This window comes from Gymnoscopelus braueri (assembly GCF_963280865.1).
Source record: "Gymnoscopelus braueri genome assembly, chromosome: 8".
NCBI lineage: Eukaryota > Metazoa > Chordata > Actinopteri > Myctophiformes > Myctophidae > Gymnoscopelus > Gymnoscopelus braueri.
Genome location: NC_137609.1, coordinates 51,430,157 through 51,445,028, shown reverse-complemented (window position 1 = coordinate 51,445,028; position 14,872 = coordinate 51,430,157). Strand labels below are relative to the sequence as shown.

Here is a 14,872-nt window from a genome sequence, read left to right as displayed (position 1 = left end):
TTTGGGAACCAAAATGAGTGTTTCTAGTGAGCCAACATGCACCCCGATCAGAATGGAACAGAGCCTTCATTAGTATCACTTGTGAAGGAAGCAAGAAGAGGCCCAAATTCTTTCCAATATGGCTGCTGTGCATGGAGCCTCCTGGGGGACCCCCTTGTCCCCCTTGTCAGGGTGGGGTTTTCTTTTTTGTGGGGGGGGGGGGGGGGGTAGTGGCCTGAAGAGGTTGAGAACCACGGAGTTAAATCATCATGTATTTGTGTGTGTGTGAGCTTATGGATACTTACTATGAGCTAAGGGAATTTACAGCACTGTACCCGTGCCGTTTGCATTTCTGTCTAATGAAATATTCAATCAAGCAAACCGTAACATGTAGCTATTTGAGACTGGATCATTCATTCCTTAACTGTATACTGATTTCTGTCTGTTTGTTAGTTTGAAAGTCTGAACGATGTCACAGTCCGGTAAAAAGAAGCAGCAGCAGAGAGATCTGCTGTCATTCTGGGCAGCGAAGGGTCAACCACCCCCTGCCAAACTTGCCAGGCCAGAGGAGGCTTTGGATCTCTCAGTGACTGACAGAGTGGAGGAGGCTTTGGATCTCACAGTGACTGACAGAGTGGAGGAGGCTTTGGATCTCACAGTGACTGACAGAGTGGAGGTACATGAGAGTCCAGAGGGCACAGAGAATGAGAATGCAGAGGAGACAGAAGATGATGATATAGAGGAGATTGAGGCTCCAGAGGATGAGACTGCAGAGGAGACAGAAGATGATGATGTAGAGGAGATTGAGGACACAGAGGATGAGGATGTAGAAGAGATTGAGGCTGAGACAGAAGAGCCAGCAGAGGAAACTGTGGAGATAAATAATAATAAGGTAGCAACGGGGAAAAAGCCGAGGGCTAAGAGTGGAGCAGCCACCTACAGGTGCACTTTTAAAAGGGAGTGGACAGCAGAATGGCCATTCATCACTGTAGGCACCACCACCTCCTACTATTGGTGCTCTACATGCAGACATGAGAACAGCTGTGCCCATCAAGGAAAGGCAGATGTCATCAGGCATATAAAAAGCAAAGGGCATCATGCCAAAGTGCAGGCACTAAAGTCAACAACCACGATTGCACCTTATTATGCCCCAGTCTCTGTTGGTGGCATGACAGCACAAGAGGCCAAGGTATATATATATATTCTGAACAGTGGCAGTAGCTGAATTGTACTTGTAGGTTATATCAGCATAAATATTAGTAAATGAAACAAACTGTCACAAATGCCTTGTCTGTTCATTTGGACTGTTTTTATTTATGTTTATTGTATGTAATTGTGTTTTTCGAGGGACCTTAAGTCCGCAATAAATCCATTTATTCAGTCCAAAAACACTTAATGTTTTATGGAATGTTTTTACATGATTTGCTCTTTGATTACCCCCTTTCTGTTGCAGACAAGGAGAGCTGAGGTAAAGGTGGCAGTGTCAATGGTCGAACACAATGTGCCATTTGCAGTAGCAGATCACTTCAGCCCATTGCTAAAAGAATGCTTCAAAGATTCCCCTACTGCACAGAACTACAAGTGCGCCCGCACAAAAACATCGTGCATAATAAATGAAGCAGTGGCCCCACACTTCAGAAAGGAACTGGTCATGAAGATGAGGACCAATCCTTTCACATTGATCACAGATGGATCAAATGATACAGGTCATTACATTTTCCACACTTTCTAGCCCCCATTTTTAGATATACACACACACACACACACACACACACACACACACACACACACACACACACACACACACACACACACACACACACACACACACACACACACACACACATATATTTTCAGTCTGATGTGTACCTTAATCGGACATATTATATGTACCATATCGTTGCAGGAAGAGAGAAGATGAACCCACTCACTGTGCGGGTATATGACAGTGACACCAGTAAAGTCATCCACAGGTTTCTGGATATGTGCCCCACCAGCGGGCAAAGCTGCGGCACAGCTGAAGTGATATATCAGAAGATGGACGAGGCCTTGCAAAAACACGCCATACCATGGAGAAACTGTGTGAGTCTGTCTGTTGATAATGCACCTGTCAATACAGGAGCAAGAAATTCCATTGCATCCAGAATTCTTAAAGAACATGGCAGCATCTACATCCATGGGTGCCCCTGTCACATCATCCACAACACTGCCAAACAGGCTGGCCTGGGCTTTTTGGAGGTGAGTTGAATCATGTATGATTTATATGATCTACCGTTATGCCTAATGTCAAGTCTAACTGGTTGTTTGTTATGCTGTGGTGTCATGAATCTATGACAAAAATGTCATGTGATTATAAATCATCATGTGTTGCAGGTGTGTGGATTTGATCCGGAGGATCTGACTGTGGATGTGGGATTATGGTTTAAAGGAAGCACCAATCGGAAGGGTTACCTGACAGGTATGTGCAGTCCAAATGAAATGCAGAAGAGTTAGATTAAATGAAATTGAAATTAAGATGTTCCATTCTTGTCATAGAATTCTGTGAACTCCATGGAAGCGAGTATTTGGAAATACTTATGCACATTTCCATTCGATGGTTGAGCCTCGAGAGGTGTTTGACTCGTATCCTGCAGCAGTATGAGCCATTGGTCAGCTACTTCAAGTCATCAAGTAGGCATCATATTTCAATGACTCAAATGAACGATTATTATAACAGACTGAAAAGTAAATGTATGTAGTATGCACAACCTGTGTTTTTTTTGTTTTCACAGATGACAAACAACCAAGGTTCAGGAGGCTGTTGGAAGCATTCTCTAACCCAATGACGGAGGTGTACCTGCTCTTCTATCAAGCAACGTTGCCAGTGTTCTCCACCTTCAACCTCCTCCTCCAGAGAGAGAAGTCCTCCATCTTCCTTCTACATGATGAGGTAAATTGGGAAGGTATTCTAGTAATACAGTATGCTAGTAATAATGTACTAAGTTTGTTCCTTTTTTCATTTGCACTCTACTGTAATTTGTAATGTAATTTTCTAAATCATTTCTGAAATACAAATTTGTAGATGCGGAGTTTCATCCGCAAGTTGCTCTCGAAGTTTCTGAAGCCTGCAGCACTGCAGCACCGGGAATTGCATGAAATCCTCTATAAGGACCCATCAAACCAACTGCCAGGTAATTCTCCAAGTTTCACATCAGCAGATGCACATACACTATCTACTCACTGATCTCACTCACATAATACTGTTTGTTAGAGGGCTGCTTGTGCAGACAAGGCATGAGGATAAGGTCATCTCATCTCATCACACACATAGGACCACAATGGAAACGAGTCCACAGGACTTTATATTATCCTTTTAGCCCAAATGTGTGACTGTACCTTGTGCTGTTTGCATTTCTGTCTAATAAAGTATTCAATCAATCACTGATGTGATGATGATACTTAAAGGGGTGCTTTCAAGTTAGCTATTGTGGTTGTTGATGATGGCTAAAGTGACTCAGCACCGGTCTTATTCCCAGTCTCATACTGACATGTTGGGTTGGTGTTGGTGGAATGAGAACATATTGCATCAATCTTTCTCCAGAATCGCATACAGCACCTTAATGACCTCTGAAGTTGTTGTTTTATTGTGTCTCTCGTAGGAGAAAAGCTGGCCATCGGCTTCACTACTCGAGCAACACTCAACAGGCTCCTTGATGCAGGAGACATTACACCACTGCAAGTGAAGAGGTTCCAGCAGGCAGCAGTGGAGTTTCTGGTGAGGGCTGTGGAGTATGCCACGAAGAAACTCCCCATGAGAGAGCCCCTGCTACAACATGCCATGTTTCTGGATGTCCAGCAGAGGGTAGAGTGTGGCGTGGAAGACGCCTTGTACTTTGTCCACAGGTTAGTTGGGGTGTCAAGTACATTTATCTACAGTATAGTGCCAAATCATAACACAAGTTATCTCAATATGCTTAGTAAGTAGAGCAGGTTAAAGACCAGGCTGTTGTCACATTTTCTAAATGGATTGTAAAGTTTGATGACCACATCTGAAAAACAACCCCTGTTTCAGCTACATTACTTTACCAGATCAGTGCACATTGTGTTCTTTTTAGGTTTCCTGAACTTCTCCCTTACAACATACCTGAAGAGCGTGATGAACTGAGTGAGGAGTTTCTGGACTACCAGTCCATGGACATTGCCATGTCCGAAGACCCAGCCACGTTTGACATTGAGAGCTTTTGGGGGAGCATGGGATCAATGAAGAATAAGGTAAGAATTATTCTGCACCCTTTAAAATACCCATCGACGTAATCAACTTAATTCTATACAAAAATACTTGAGAGTAATTAGGCTTCCTATGTACATTTTCCAAAGGTGACCGGTAGGAGCAGATTTGGAAGGCTCTCTCGTATTGCCAAGTTGGTGTTGGTACTTCCACATTCAAATGCTGATGCTGAACGAGTGTTCTCTGTGGTGGGACTAAACAAAACCAAAACCCGAAACAGTTTGGCTCTTGAGGGAACTCTATCATCCATCATGACTGTGAAGATGGCAAACCTTGAGCCACAGTGTTTCAAATGGGAGCCCCCTGCCTCTGTCATCAAGGCATCAAAATCTGCCTCAAAAACCTACAACATGAGACATGTCATGTAAACCCTAACCTGCCTCAAAAACCTACAACATGAGACATGTCATGTAAACCCTAACACACAAACAAAGACGTGCACTTTATTGTTTTATAATATATATATTATTCTGGTTCTTTGTTACACGAAAAAAATGCACTAAAGGAAAAGGCTGCTATTGGTTCTTAGAAGGCTGCTATTGTTCTTTGAAGGCTGCTATGTTCTTTATATTGACATTTTATAAATAAACATATTTAATTTGTCAAATATTTTCTTGTTAGAATTGTTTTCTACTTGTGCTGGTCAGTTATTAACACTATATAAGCATGAGGGGGCCGACAGGGAGAGCAGCTGGCATGGGGGTGAAGACATCAGTCTTAATGTTAAATTCCTCTAAATCAGCGTTAAAAAGGGCCCTTTTTCAATTTGGGGCCCCCAAACATTTTTTTCGCCGCCGGCCTTTGGCCGGCGGCCGAACGCATTAAGACAGTTGAGTCTCACTCCTAGACATTTCTGAAAGTTGGCAGCCCTGGTGATGAGAGTGATGCAGAGGAAGAAGGTGACAGTAGTGATGAATGTGATACAGTTGAAGATGAATGTACAAAATTGGCCAAGTTGCTGTGTGAGTGGGCTCTGAGGAACGATGTGCCACAGAATACACTCTCAGATCTTCTTTGTACACTGCAGGAGTTCCATCCAAATTTGCCAAAGCAAGCTCGCACCCTGCTGCAAACAGCAAAAATAGTAGCCAATGTTAAAAACATAAAAGGAGGTGAATATTTACATTTTGGCATTCTTTCTTACCTACAGACAATTTCAACAAGTCTCATCAACAGTGTTGGCAACACTATTGGCCTCCAAATTAATGTTGATGGATTGTCTTTGTTCAAGAAGAGCTCTCTACAGTTGTGGCCAATTTTAGGCAAAGTGTCATTTGAAAAAGAACCTTTTGTAATTGGCATCTTTTGTGGCAACGGCAAGCCTCTTGATTTAGAGCAGTATTTAGATGACTTTGTGCAGGAGGTAGCCAGGCTTGAAGGAGGCTTTGAGTTGGCAGGAAAAAAATTCAGATTGAAGATTGACTGTTTAATTTGTGATGCTCCTGCAAGAGCCTTTATCAAAAACATTAAGGGACACAATGGGTACTTTGGTTGTGAGCGCTGCACTCAAGAGGGAGTCTATGTCAAACATCACATGACTTTCCCAGAGAAGACGGCTACACTACGTACAGATGATCAGTTCTCTAGGCAGGAGGATGAGGATCACCACAAGGGCAACTCTCCCCTTGCACGGCTTAGCATAGGAATGGTCACAATGTTCATTTTGGACTACATGCACCTTGTTTGCCTCGGAGTGACTCGAAGATTGATATTCTTTTGGATGAAGGGTGATTTGTCATGTAGATTGGGCTCTCAGGCGGTGAAGGCCATTTCTGCCAGGTTGCAGCAGCTAAGGCAACACATCCCAATCGAGTTTCAAAGAAAGCCAAGAAGTTTAGCGCACGTAGACACATGGAAAGCCACTGAGTGTCGCCAGTTCTTACTTTATACAGGTCCGATTGTCTTAAAAGAGTTTCTTCCCTCCTCCCACTACAATAATTTCATGAATTTTTCCATTGCCATGTACATGATGCTCTGTCCTGCCTTGTGCAATTATTATTGTGACTATGCTGATAATCTCATGAAACATTTCTTATGTGAATTTGAGCAGTTGTATGGTATTGATGAATTGATCTATAATGTGCACAATTTGACTCATTTGGCTGATGATGTTAGGAGGTATGGAGCTTTAGATGGAGTGTCAGCTTTTCCATTTGAAAACTATATGAGGAAATTGAAAAAAGCAACTCGCAAACCACAATTTGTTCTTAAACAGATATTTCACATAATTACACTTGAGCGGACCTTTTTTTCAACAAAAAAAGCAAAGCAGACAGACAGCAAGACACCTTTGCTGAAAATGAAACACTCTTGTGGCCCATCAATACCATACCTGCCTCACTGTACACAGTATAAAAAGGCTGTGTTTCAGGAGTTCTGTGTTGCCACAACTACAGGGGACAACTGTGTGATGGTTCATGGGAATTTGGGACTGGTACAGAACATACTATGTGATGAAAAGTCGGATAGAAAGTACATCATGTTCAGGAGGTTTTCCAAGCTAGATTCTCTTTACTCAAGTCCTCTAGATTCAAAAGACATTGGCATTTATAAAGCAAGTCATCTTGAAAGTACAGACCAAATAATCTGTTTGTCAGATATAACAAGAAAATATGTTTTGCTCCCCATGGACACAGAATGGGCAGCTATTCCTTTCCTCCATAGCTACTGAGTTTTCTTTCTTTCTTTTTGTTTTTTTTTGCACCTTTTTTCCTCCTTTTGTTTATGTATTCATTTTCAGCTCCTCCTAATGGCGTTGTACACAATTGTGGAGTTCCTGGATAACTCGGTAGGGATTGTGAGCAGCAAATGGCTTAATCAGGACTCATCAATGACTATGTGGCCACCTTACAATGACCCCAGCAAAATCAAGGCAGCTTTGGTGACGCATGATGTTCCCATGTTCACGTGGACAGCACATGAAATCAAAATTTTGGCAACAGCAGGTATTTTTTTTTCAAGATTTGGGAGCCATTAAATTCAAAGGCCCACTTGAGCCATTTTCGACGCATCTTCATATAATTGGTCCTCGCCATTATAAAATGGTAGCATTTTGTCGACAGCCCTTCTCTGAGAGACAGACCAAGTAGACAAACATGGTACCATGTTATAATGAGCATTAGTTAGGACCAATTATATGGAGATTGGTTGAAAATGGCTGAAGTGGTCCTTAAGTGCTTAATCGATAACTTTTTTTATTAAAGCATTTAAAAAGAATGTACTTATTTGATTCTTAAAGTAATTGCTATAACTAATAGAATAGCTGATAGTTAATTGCCTAAATTGATGCAAAGCGTGACACTTACTTTGTTTCTTACTGACACTTTCTTTCTTTCTTACACTTATTTTGTTACAGTGGATTATGAAAAGGCAAGGTCTAAAGCCAAAAAGGCAGAAACAAGTTTAATTATTGAAAGTGAACCCGAAGAATTGGGTCGCAGTCAGCGGTCAAGACAGTAAGTGTTCATTTTGTATTTTTTTATTTGTCTTTATGCAAAGCTGTTTAAATAATATTATATAAGGATTGTAGTACTGGTGCATTCTTCTATATGTTCTGAACAAGAACATGAGAGCTATTACTATGGCTAAAGTAGTATGAACCAGTCATTCAGTTTGTGTGCTAAAATGCATTCTTAGATTGTTGCTCCTCATTTCCCACAGAGCTACTAAACGCTACACTGAGCCTGAGCGTGCGCCACCAAAACGGGCCAGACAGTCTGAAGTTGTAACAGCTGCAGTAGTACACCAGCCACCAGTCCCACCACCACCAATGGGTTTGCTGTCTTCAAGTCACCGTGCATCAGCGAGTCCCCTGCCACTGGAGAGTCCCCTGCCAATGCCGAGTCCCCTACCACCGGCCAGTCATCTGTCAACCGCGAGTCACCTACCACAGTGGGCCAGTCACCCGTCAACGCAGAGTCACCTACCACCTGTCAGTCACCTGTCAACGCAGAGTCACCTACCACCTGTCAGTCACCTGTCAACGCAGAGTCACCTACCACCTGTCAGTCACCTGTCAACGCAGAGTCACCTACCACCTGTCAGTCACCTGTCAACGCAGAGTCACCTACCACCTGTCAGTCACCTGTCAACGCAGAGTCACCTACCACCTGTCAGTCACCTGTCAACGCAGAGTCACCTACCACCTGTCAGTCACCTGTCAACGCAGAGTCACCTACCACCTGTCAGTCACCTGTCAACGCAGAGTCACCTACCACCTGTCAGTCACCTGTCAACGCAGAGTCACCTACCACCGGTCAGTCACCTGTCAACGCCGAGTCCCCTACCACCGTGGGCCAGTCACCTACCACCGGCGAGTCACCTACCACCGGCCAGTCACCTGTCAACAGCGAGTCCACCACCGGCCAGTCACCTTTCATCTGTGAGCCACCTTCCACCTGTGGCCGTACCCCCTGCTCTGAGGCGTGCATCATCAGCAGCAGGTATGTTTGATAGCCCCAATAGATACATAGGGAGACAGGACTGCCCACAAACATCACATCTGGATTTAGCATGGTTCATGTATGTTTACGTCTGCAAACAGTTTGTTTCAGGACAACCATAATGTTGAATTAATCACTTGGACTAGCTTCCCACACAACACACTTTAACAGCTAACTAAGAATGGCAGCTTCCATTGTAAAATCTGTAGTTTACAAATGTAACCCAAATGGACTATTTGTGTCTATTGCATTATAATAGTTAAATTAACAGAGGATTTTACATTGTAGCTCCGTCCTGTTAACCCATTTAGACTTGAGGATGATTCTGAAAACGCCTTCTAAATCCTAAAGCCACGTTTATGTTTCACCGTTGCGACACGACTTAGGCTGGAAAATAGCAGATCTGCAAGCTCGCAGCCCTCATTCGAGACGCGCTGCGAGCTTGCAGATCTGCTATTTTCGGCATCCAACTCTGTCATATGGTGAAGTATAAAGGGGGCTTTAAGAGTGTCAGAAATGAATGAGGTCGTTCCCAGATTGAAAGGTATAACAGCAGGTTATCCCGGTCTGAATGGGTTAAAAAGGTACTGCTCTAGCTCCATTCTTTACCATGGAGGATAGTTTAGGATTTGGCTTTTGTGTAAATCCACGAACCTCGAAGCACGGTAATGGCACATCATCAGACAGTAATGGAATTATGCAATATTACAGGAGAGGGTGTGCTTTACCGTGATTATCGGCACAGCATTGCTGCAGGAACGAGGCAGAGCAGAGTTCCGTAAGCAGCGCTGAAGGACCCGGCACAGCTCATATTCATATTATACTGATATGTATATTTGAGCACGGCCAGGTGTGCTGTCATGCTCGTTTGAACACTGCTAGCGAGCCCATTTCAACCAATCAGAAAGCTCGGTCAGAACAACCTGTTGTATAATTGATAATCATATCAATAGAAAATGATATCCGATGGCACTCCCCAGCTAAGAGGTGCTGATGATGCTATGCTCTGTGTTACAACAGTTTCTGTTCAGTTTCTAATTATAGTTTTTCCTTCTCAGGTATTGACAGATACTTAATTAACACGCTGGAAGAAATTAAGGAGAGGCTGACTGCGCTGGAGAAGGCAGTGGCAAATATCTCCCGCTCCAATCAAGGAGAGATCACGTTGCCTGATGACATCACATTGCCCCTTCAAACCAACGAGGACATGGATGTCTTGGAGCAACAAATTGAAGACCATCGGTGTCGGAAAGATTTGGTATATAAATAAATGATATTGTATGCTATCTAAAAATTGACAATTTTGTAATCACTTAGCAATTCTACATACAGTTCCCCTAACCTGTTATGCTTTCTATCATTTGTTTTTACCAAAGCCAATAATGTTTTATTTCCTGTCTATTTCACTTCCTGTCAGATTGCCTATCTAGGAGCCATTGGTGGGTGTGATGTCCAGGCTGCAACAAGAAGGATAATGACGACATTGATTGGCCATTCTCTAGCCAAACAATTAAATTGGAACGGCGCAAATCAAAAGAGACCTTTTCAGTCCTTGAGACTAAAGAGGGTTGTAACCGGTAAGTCTAAATAGCTCAATTCAAAATTTATAATTTTCACCCTAATCAAACACTTACTCATTTGTTAGTCAAACTCGTATTTGAAGTCAAATTCAAACACTTATGGGAAATGTATTTACTTATTATAGAGCAGTGGTTCTCAACCTTTTCACACAAAGTACACTATTTTTCCAAAATCACAGATCTACAAGCTCTGTGAGCTTGTATATCTGCTATTTTTGAATGGCCAAAATAAATCCAAAAAAATTGATGCGTTCCCGGTCTTAAAGGGTTAAGAAATCAACTCTTTTCAGTAGGCTACATGTGTTTGGTTGTAAGATGCCGTTTGAAATGGGTTTCATGTATGAATGACTCATTATCATACCACACTGTAGGCTACTCTGCCCCACTCCAGTTCTGTTGAATCACAGTTTCCGCGTCATATTAACTGGGTTATTGTGCCATTTAATCGGCACCAATTGGTGCTGGGAGTCTGGGTGCGATTTCACTGGCGCTCCTGGAGCAAGTGTTGTTCTGTGACGTGTGACCCTACACATCCACCAATTCAGTTTCTACGTGCTGCTGGTCAAAAGATTCTCCTGTTGATCCACACTTAGTCCCAGTTTTGAGCCACGATTGCATCATTTTAACTGCGCTGTTTATTAGTATCTCGCCATCGTTTAGCTTGTTGTGATCCTTGTGATTGTTGCAAATACCAAAACACTCGCCCCGGCGGTATTCACCTTTTCTTTCTGAACATAACCTCAGTAAACTACGCCTAAACCTAACCTTATTCCTAAACTTAACCTCATTAAAACGGTGCCATAACCTTCTTATAAGGTGTTTTGAGGCGAGTTTTCCAGTTACCATCGCGGCCGCATCACTTGACACAAAGCCAACATAAACACGGCACTGACAACATTAATATACAGGAAAGCAAAACTTGTTTTTAAAACCCATTTCCATATCTAATGTAGCATATTCCATTTTCCATATGGTAAAGTTATTAATAATTCATAGAAGTGTTTCGATAGTATTATGTTTTTATATTATTTTATATGTTTTTATATTATTTTATATCTTAGTCCCCACATTTTTCTTTTTTGGGGAGGTTGCTCTGCGTACCATCAGAGGGGGCCTCGCGTACCACAGGTTGAGTATTAGAAAACAGGCAGTAGGGTAAAAAAAATACAATCTTTGAAATAGCTAGCAAATAGAAATAGCATAGCAAGTTAAAAACCTTGTATGTCTATACCATGACTTTTCAGGAAATGGAAAAAACAACTTGTGTTCCAGTAGAGTTGTTATTTAGTCTTAAGTAGGGCTTTCATTTACAAAAACGGAACAAAAAAACATAAAAAGTTGAAGGATGTTGATACAAGATCTGCCCGACAGCAACGAATAAGAAATTGCTTACTACAAAAATAATTGTTTCATATAAGCCTATTTGTTTTTATGTTTCAGAGGCTGTAAGAAAGTGCCGCATTCAGCCTAGTCCTCTGGAATCTGATGTGGAAAAGGAGATAAAGGTGTGGCTGCGGAATTCGCGAGACAGAGCGGGTGGACGAAAGGAGCGATTTCACCGACAGCTGGCTAGCAGTGAGGCCCCAGTGGAAGAGTAAGCTTTGACCATGATTATTTACCGTAATTTTCGCACTATAAGGCGCACCTGAATATAAGCCGCAGCAGCTAAATTGAATGATTTGTACATATATAAGCCGCACTGGACTATAAGCCGTGGGTGTTTTTAATGTTTAATTACCATATGTAAGGGTTCGTGCACAGAGGGGACTGTCGGAAAAGAGATGTAGACTACTAGAGACAACCACTTTCTTCTGTCGTTTTTGTCCGTCTCTTCCTCACTCATTCTCCACTCTCCTCTAGTCCATTATTTATTCCACATTTAAGCTTTTAAGATTTTTTTCACTGCCTGTTTTTCAGTCTTTTACTTTATTTTCTAGGGGACGCTAGATTTTAGTTGGGCAGGCGGCCGCCTGCCTTGCCTCTATGGTGGGTACTGATTGGGACCCATTTTGGGATAAAAGAGAAAGTGATTTAGACACGCAGCAAAATACTTTTCTTTTCTTTTTTCTGAGCGGTGTGCGGACCGAGAGGTGCGCGGGGGGGAGCGGAGCCCCGGGGGTGGGGGTGGGGGGGTCAACATTAGATCATAATAATAAACTTTATTTATATAGTGGTGGACTGTAACCTGTAAAATCCATAGATTTAGAAGGTCCCCTAGTGGCCGTTAGCTGTAAAAATCCATAGATTAGCCGCACCGTTATATAAGCCGCAGGGTCGAAAAAAGTCACGGCTTATAGTCCGAAATTTACGGTAAGTATAAATAAATATGTATGTATGTATTTATGTATGTTAAAACTTTTTTTTCCCAATATATTTCCAGGTGACAGGAGGTTGGAGTGGGTGACCGTTGTATGACTGATGGACACGCCGTTTACAGCCACAGGGAGTGTGTGTCAGGGTTCATCTCAAGATTTCATATGGATTGCAGATTTATCACACTTAGCCATTCAGCAGTTGGCTAATGAACATTAATGACCAATAAGCAGTGACAACTGAAAAACATTCTGTGAGTTGTTTGGAGAGTAGAAAGTGATACCTGTCGAAAAAACACTAGTAAAAAACAAATGTCATTTTCATCAATGTACATTTTATGTGTAAACAATGAGTGTTATTATTCTCATGGTCCAAAGATGTATGACAAAAAAATGGATACTGTAAATGCTGATCAATTTATAAGGCACCATAAGGAAACCGATTGAACTCTTCAACTTTGAACTCCACATGATAATTGGACTGATGTGCTGGTGCTATAGTGGTGCTGGTGCTACCTCTAAAGGTTTTCATGCAAGCTCATTTAGCTGAATGTAAATATATATTGCCGTTGGTGTGGTTTGCAAGCTCAGCGTGTTGATATCTCTTAAGTTGAAGGACAATGGCAAGATTTGTGGAGGCAATATTCCCACAGGCCCTCTTGTAAACTTGGAAGCGCTGCCTTCACACATACTGTGCTCCTAAATGATGGAGTACCCTATCTAGGAGGAATCCAAGCTGCAGAGTCAGAGAGCATGCCTCTTCAATTTATTCTCTGTGATGGCAAGGTGAGCTGGGTACACCAGTGACGACAGCGGTAGACCGCCCACCTGGGGCCCCGGGAAGGTTTCAAAGAAAAAAACAACAACAAACGCCTCAATTGTCCAATGCCAAAATGACTTCATCACATACTGTAGCTTCCACAAAAATACTAGATTAGAAGAAAGGGCCTCATTTTATGCTTAAGGTTCCCAGAGTACAGTGTGAACTTGGAAAGACAGCCTTTTGCTTTAAGGCCCCAGCTACTGATATTCACTCTGAAGATCAATTCTTCCGTGTGGGCAGGCTTGCCTGAAACAATAGTTTTAGTTTTGTGTGTGTTATTTATTTATTTGTTCTCACAGTGTGTAACTGTGTTGTGAGCTTGTTGACATTTGCCTTTGATATGCTCTAAATAGGGACGGCAGGTTGAAAGTGGTTAACTTAAAAACTTTATGTTTTATATTTAAAAAGAAGAAAATGTACCTGTTGTGTTACACTGTATTCCATTGTGTTTGTTTGTGTTCTCTGATATTAATTACTGGGTTCTCTGTCATTAATTGCTGTTATATTGCATTACATAGTCATTACAAGTTTCTGATTCCATAGCAACATGAACGGAACAGCATGTGTGCTGGCAAGAAAAAAACAGACCACAGTTGTTATGCCTTCACTGATAAAACAAGAGTTGTACATTTGTTTTACTGTATTCATGGAATAAAGCAAACATCAAATCTGACATGAAATGACTGCATATGTCTAATAGATTTTAGATTAATGGAATATAGGTATTTTGGTGTTAAAGTTTAATGGGGCTTCCTGAGGGCTGAATGGGGGCTTCCTGAGGGCTGAGTGAGGGCTGAGTGAGGGCTGAGTGAGGGCTTCCTGAGGGCTGAGTTTGGGCTTCCTGAGGGCTTCCTGAGGGCCAAGTGAGGGCTGCCCATGCAGGGCCAGCACTTAGGGCCCCACACTTTGCCAATGAGCAAGCCCTCTGGGGCCCTGTGTGGGCAGCCCACGGTGGGCCCTTAGGCCAGCCCTAAGTGGCCCCTTACGGGGCCAGTGCAGGCTCGCTTGCAGGGAGTGTCTCTATCTCTCTCTGGAAGAGGTTGCACATGAACTCTGCAGCCGCACCAACACAAGCTTCACACAACAAACATCAGCACCACGCTGCTGTTTGTCCAAAACACACAATATCTCCTCTCCCACCGACGCCATATGTTCATTTATCTTCAGCCGTACAGACTCCATTTGACACGTTTCGCCTCCTTTATGACACGTTCTTCACCTTCTCAATGTCTTTCGTCCCCTGGTGGAAGAGGTGTGTAACTGAAGATAGAGCCTCCTGTAGCTCTGTTGAAAGACAGTCTGTCCTCCCTCACTGTGAGTTGTGTGTTTAGGCCGGGGTGTGTCCAGAGAGTTTAACTGTGGTGTGTCCTGGAGCCTGAGTAGGAGGACAGTGTGGAGATTTGGAGTGAAAACACCACCTTTTTATCTCGGAGAGGAGAAACAGCTCCTCCCATCTCCTCACATTCTTC

General features: G+C 42.6%; 1 protein-coding gene across 1 annotated transcript; it reads left to right on the top strand.

Annotated features, from left to right (window-relative positions):
- Positions 1-448: 448 nt before the first annotated feature.
- Positions 449-9,871, top strand: LOC308090927 (uncharacterized protein; the record flags this gene model as incomplete). The annotated part of the gene is made up of 13 exons (XM_080436201.1): positions 449-921; positions 1,433-1,447; positions 1,618-1,685; positions 1,886-2,217; positions 2,353-2,437; positions 2,515-2,649; positions 2,751-2,908; positions 3,041-3,149; positions 3,618-3,861; positions 4,074-4,230; positions 4,336-4,610; positions 7,969-8,688; positions 9,747-9,871. 13 exons carry the CDS (start codon positions 449-451, stop codon positions 9,751-9,753), a joined length of 2,778 nt encoding a protein of 925 aa, XP_080292327.1. The 3' UTR covers positions 9,754-9,871.
- Positions 9,872-14,872: the final 5,001 nt, after the last annotated feature.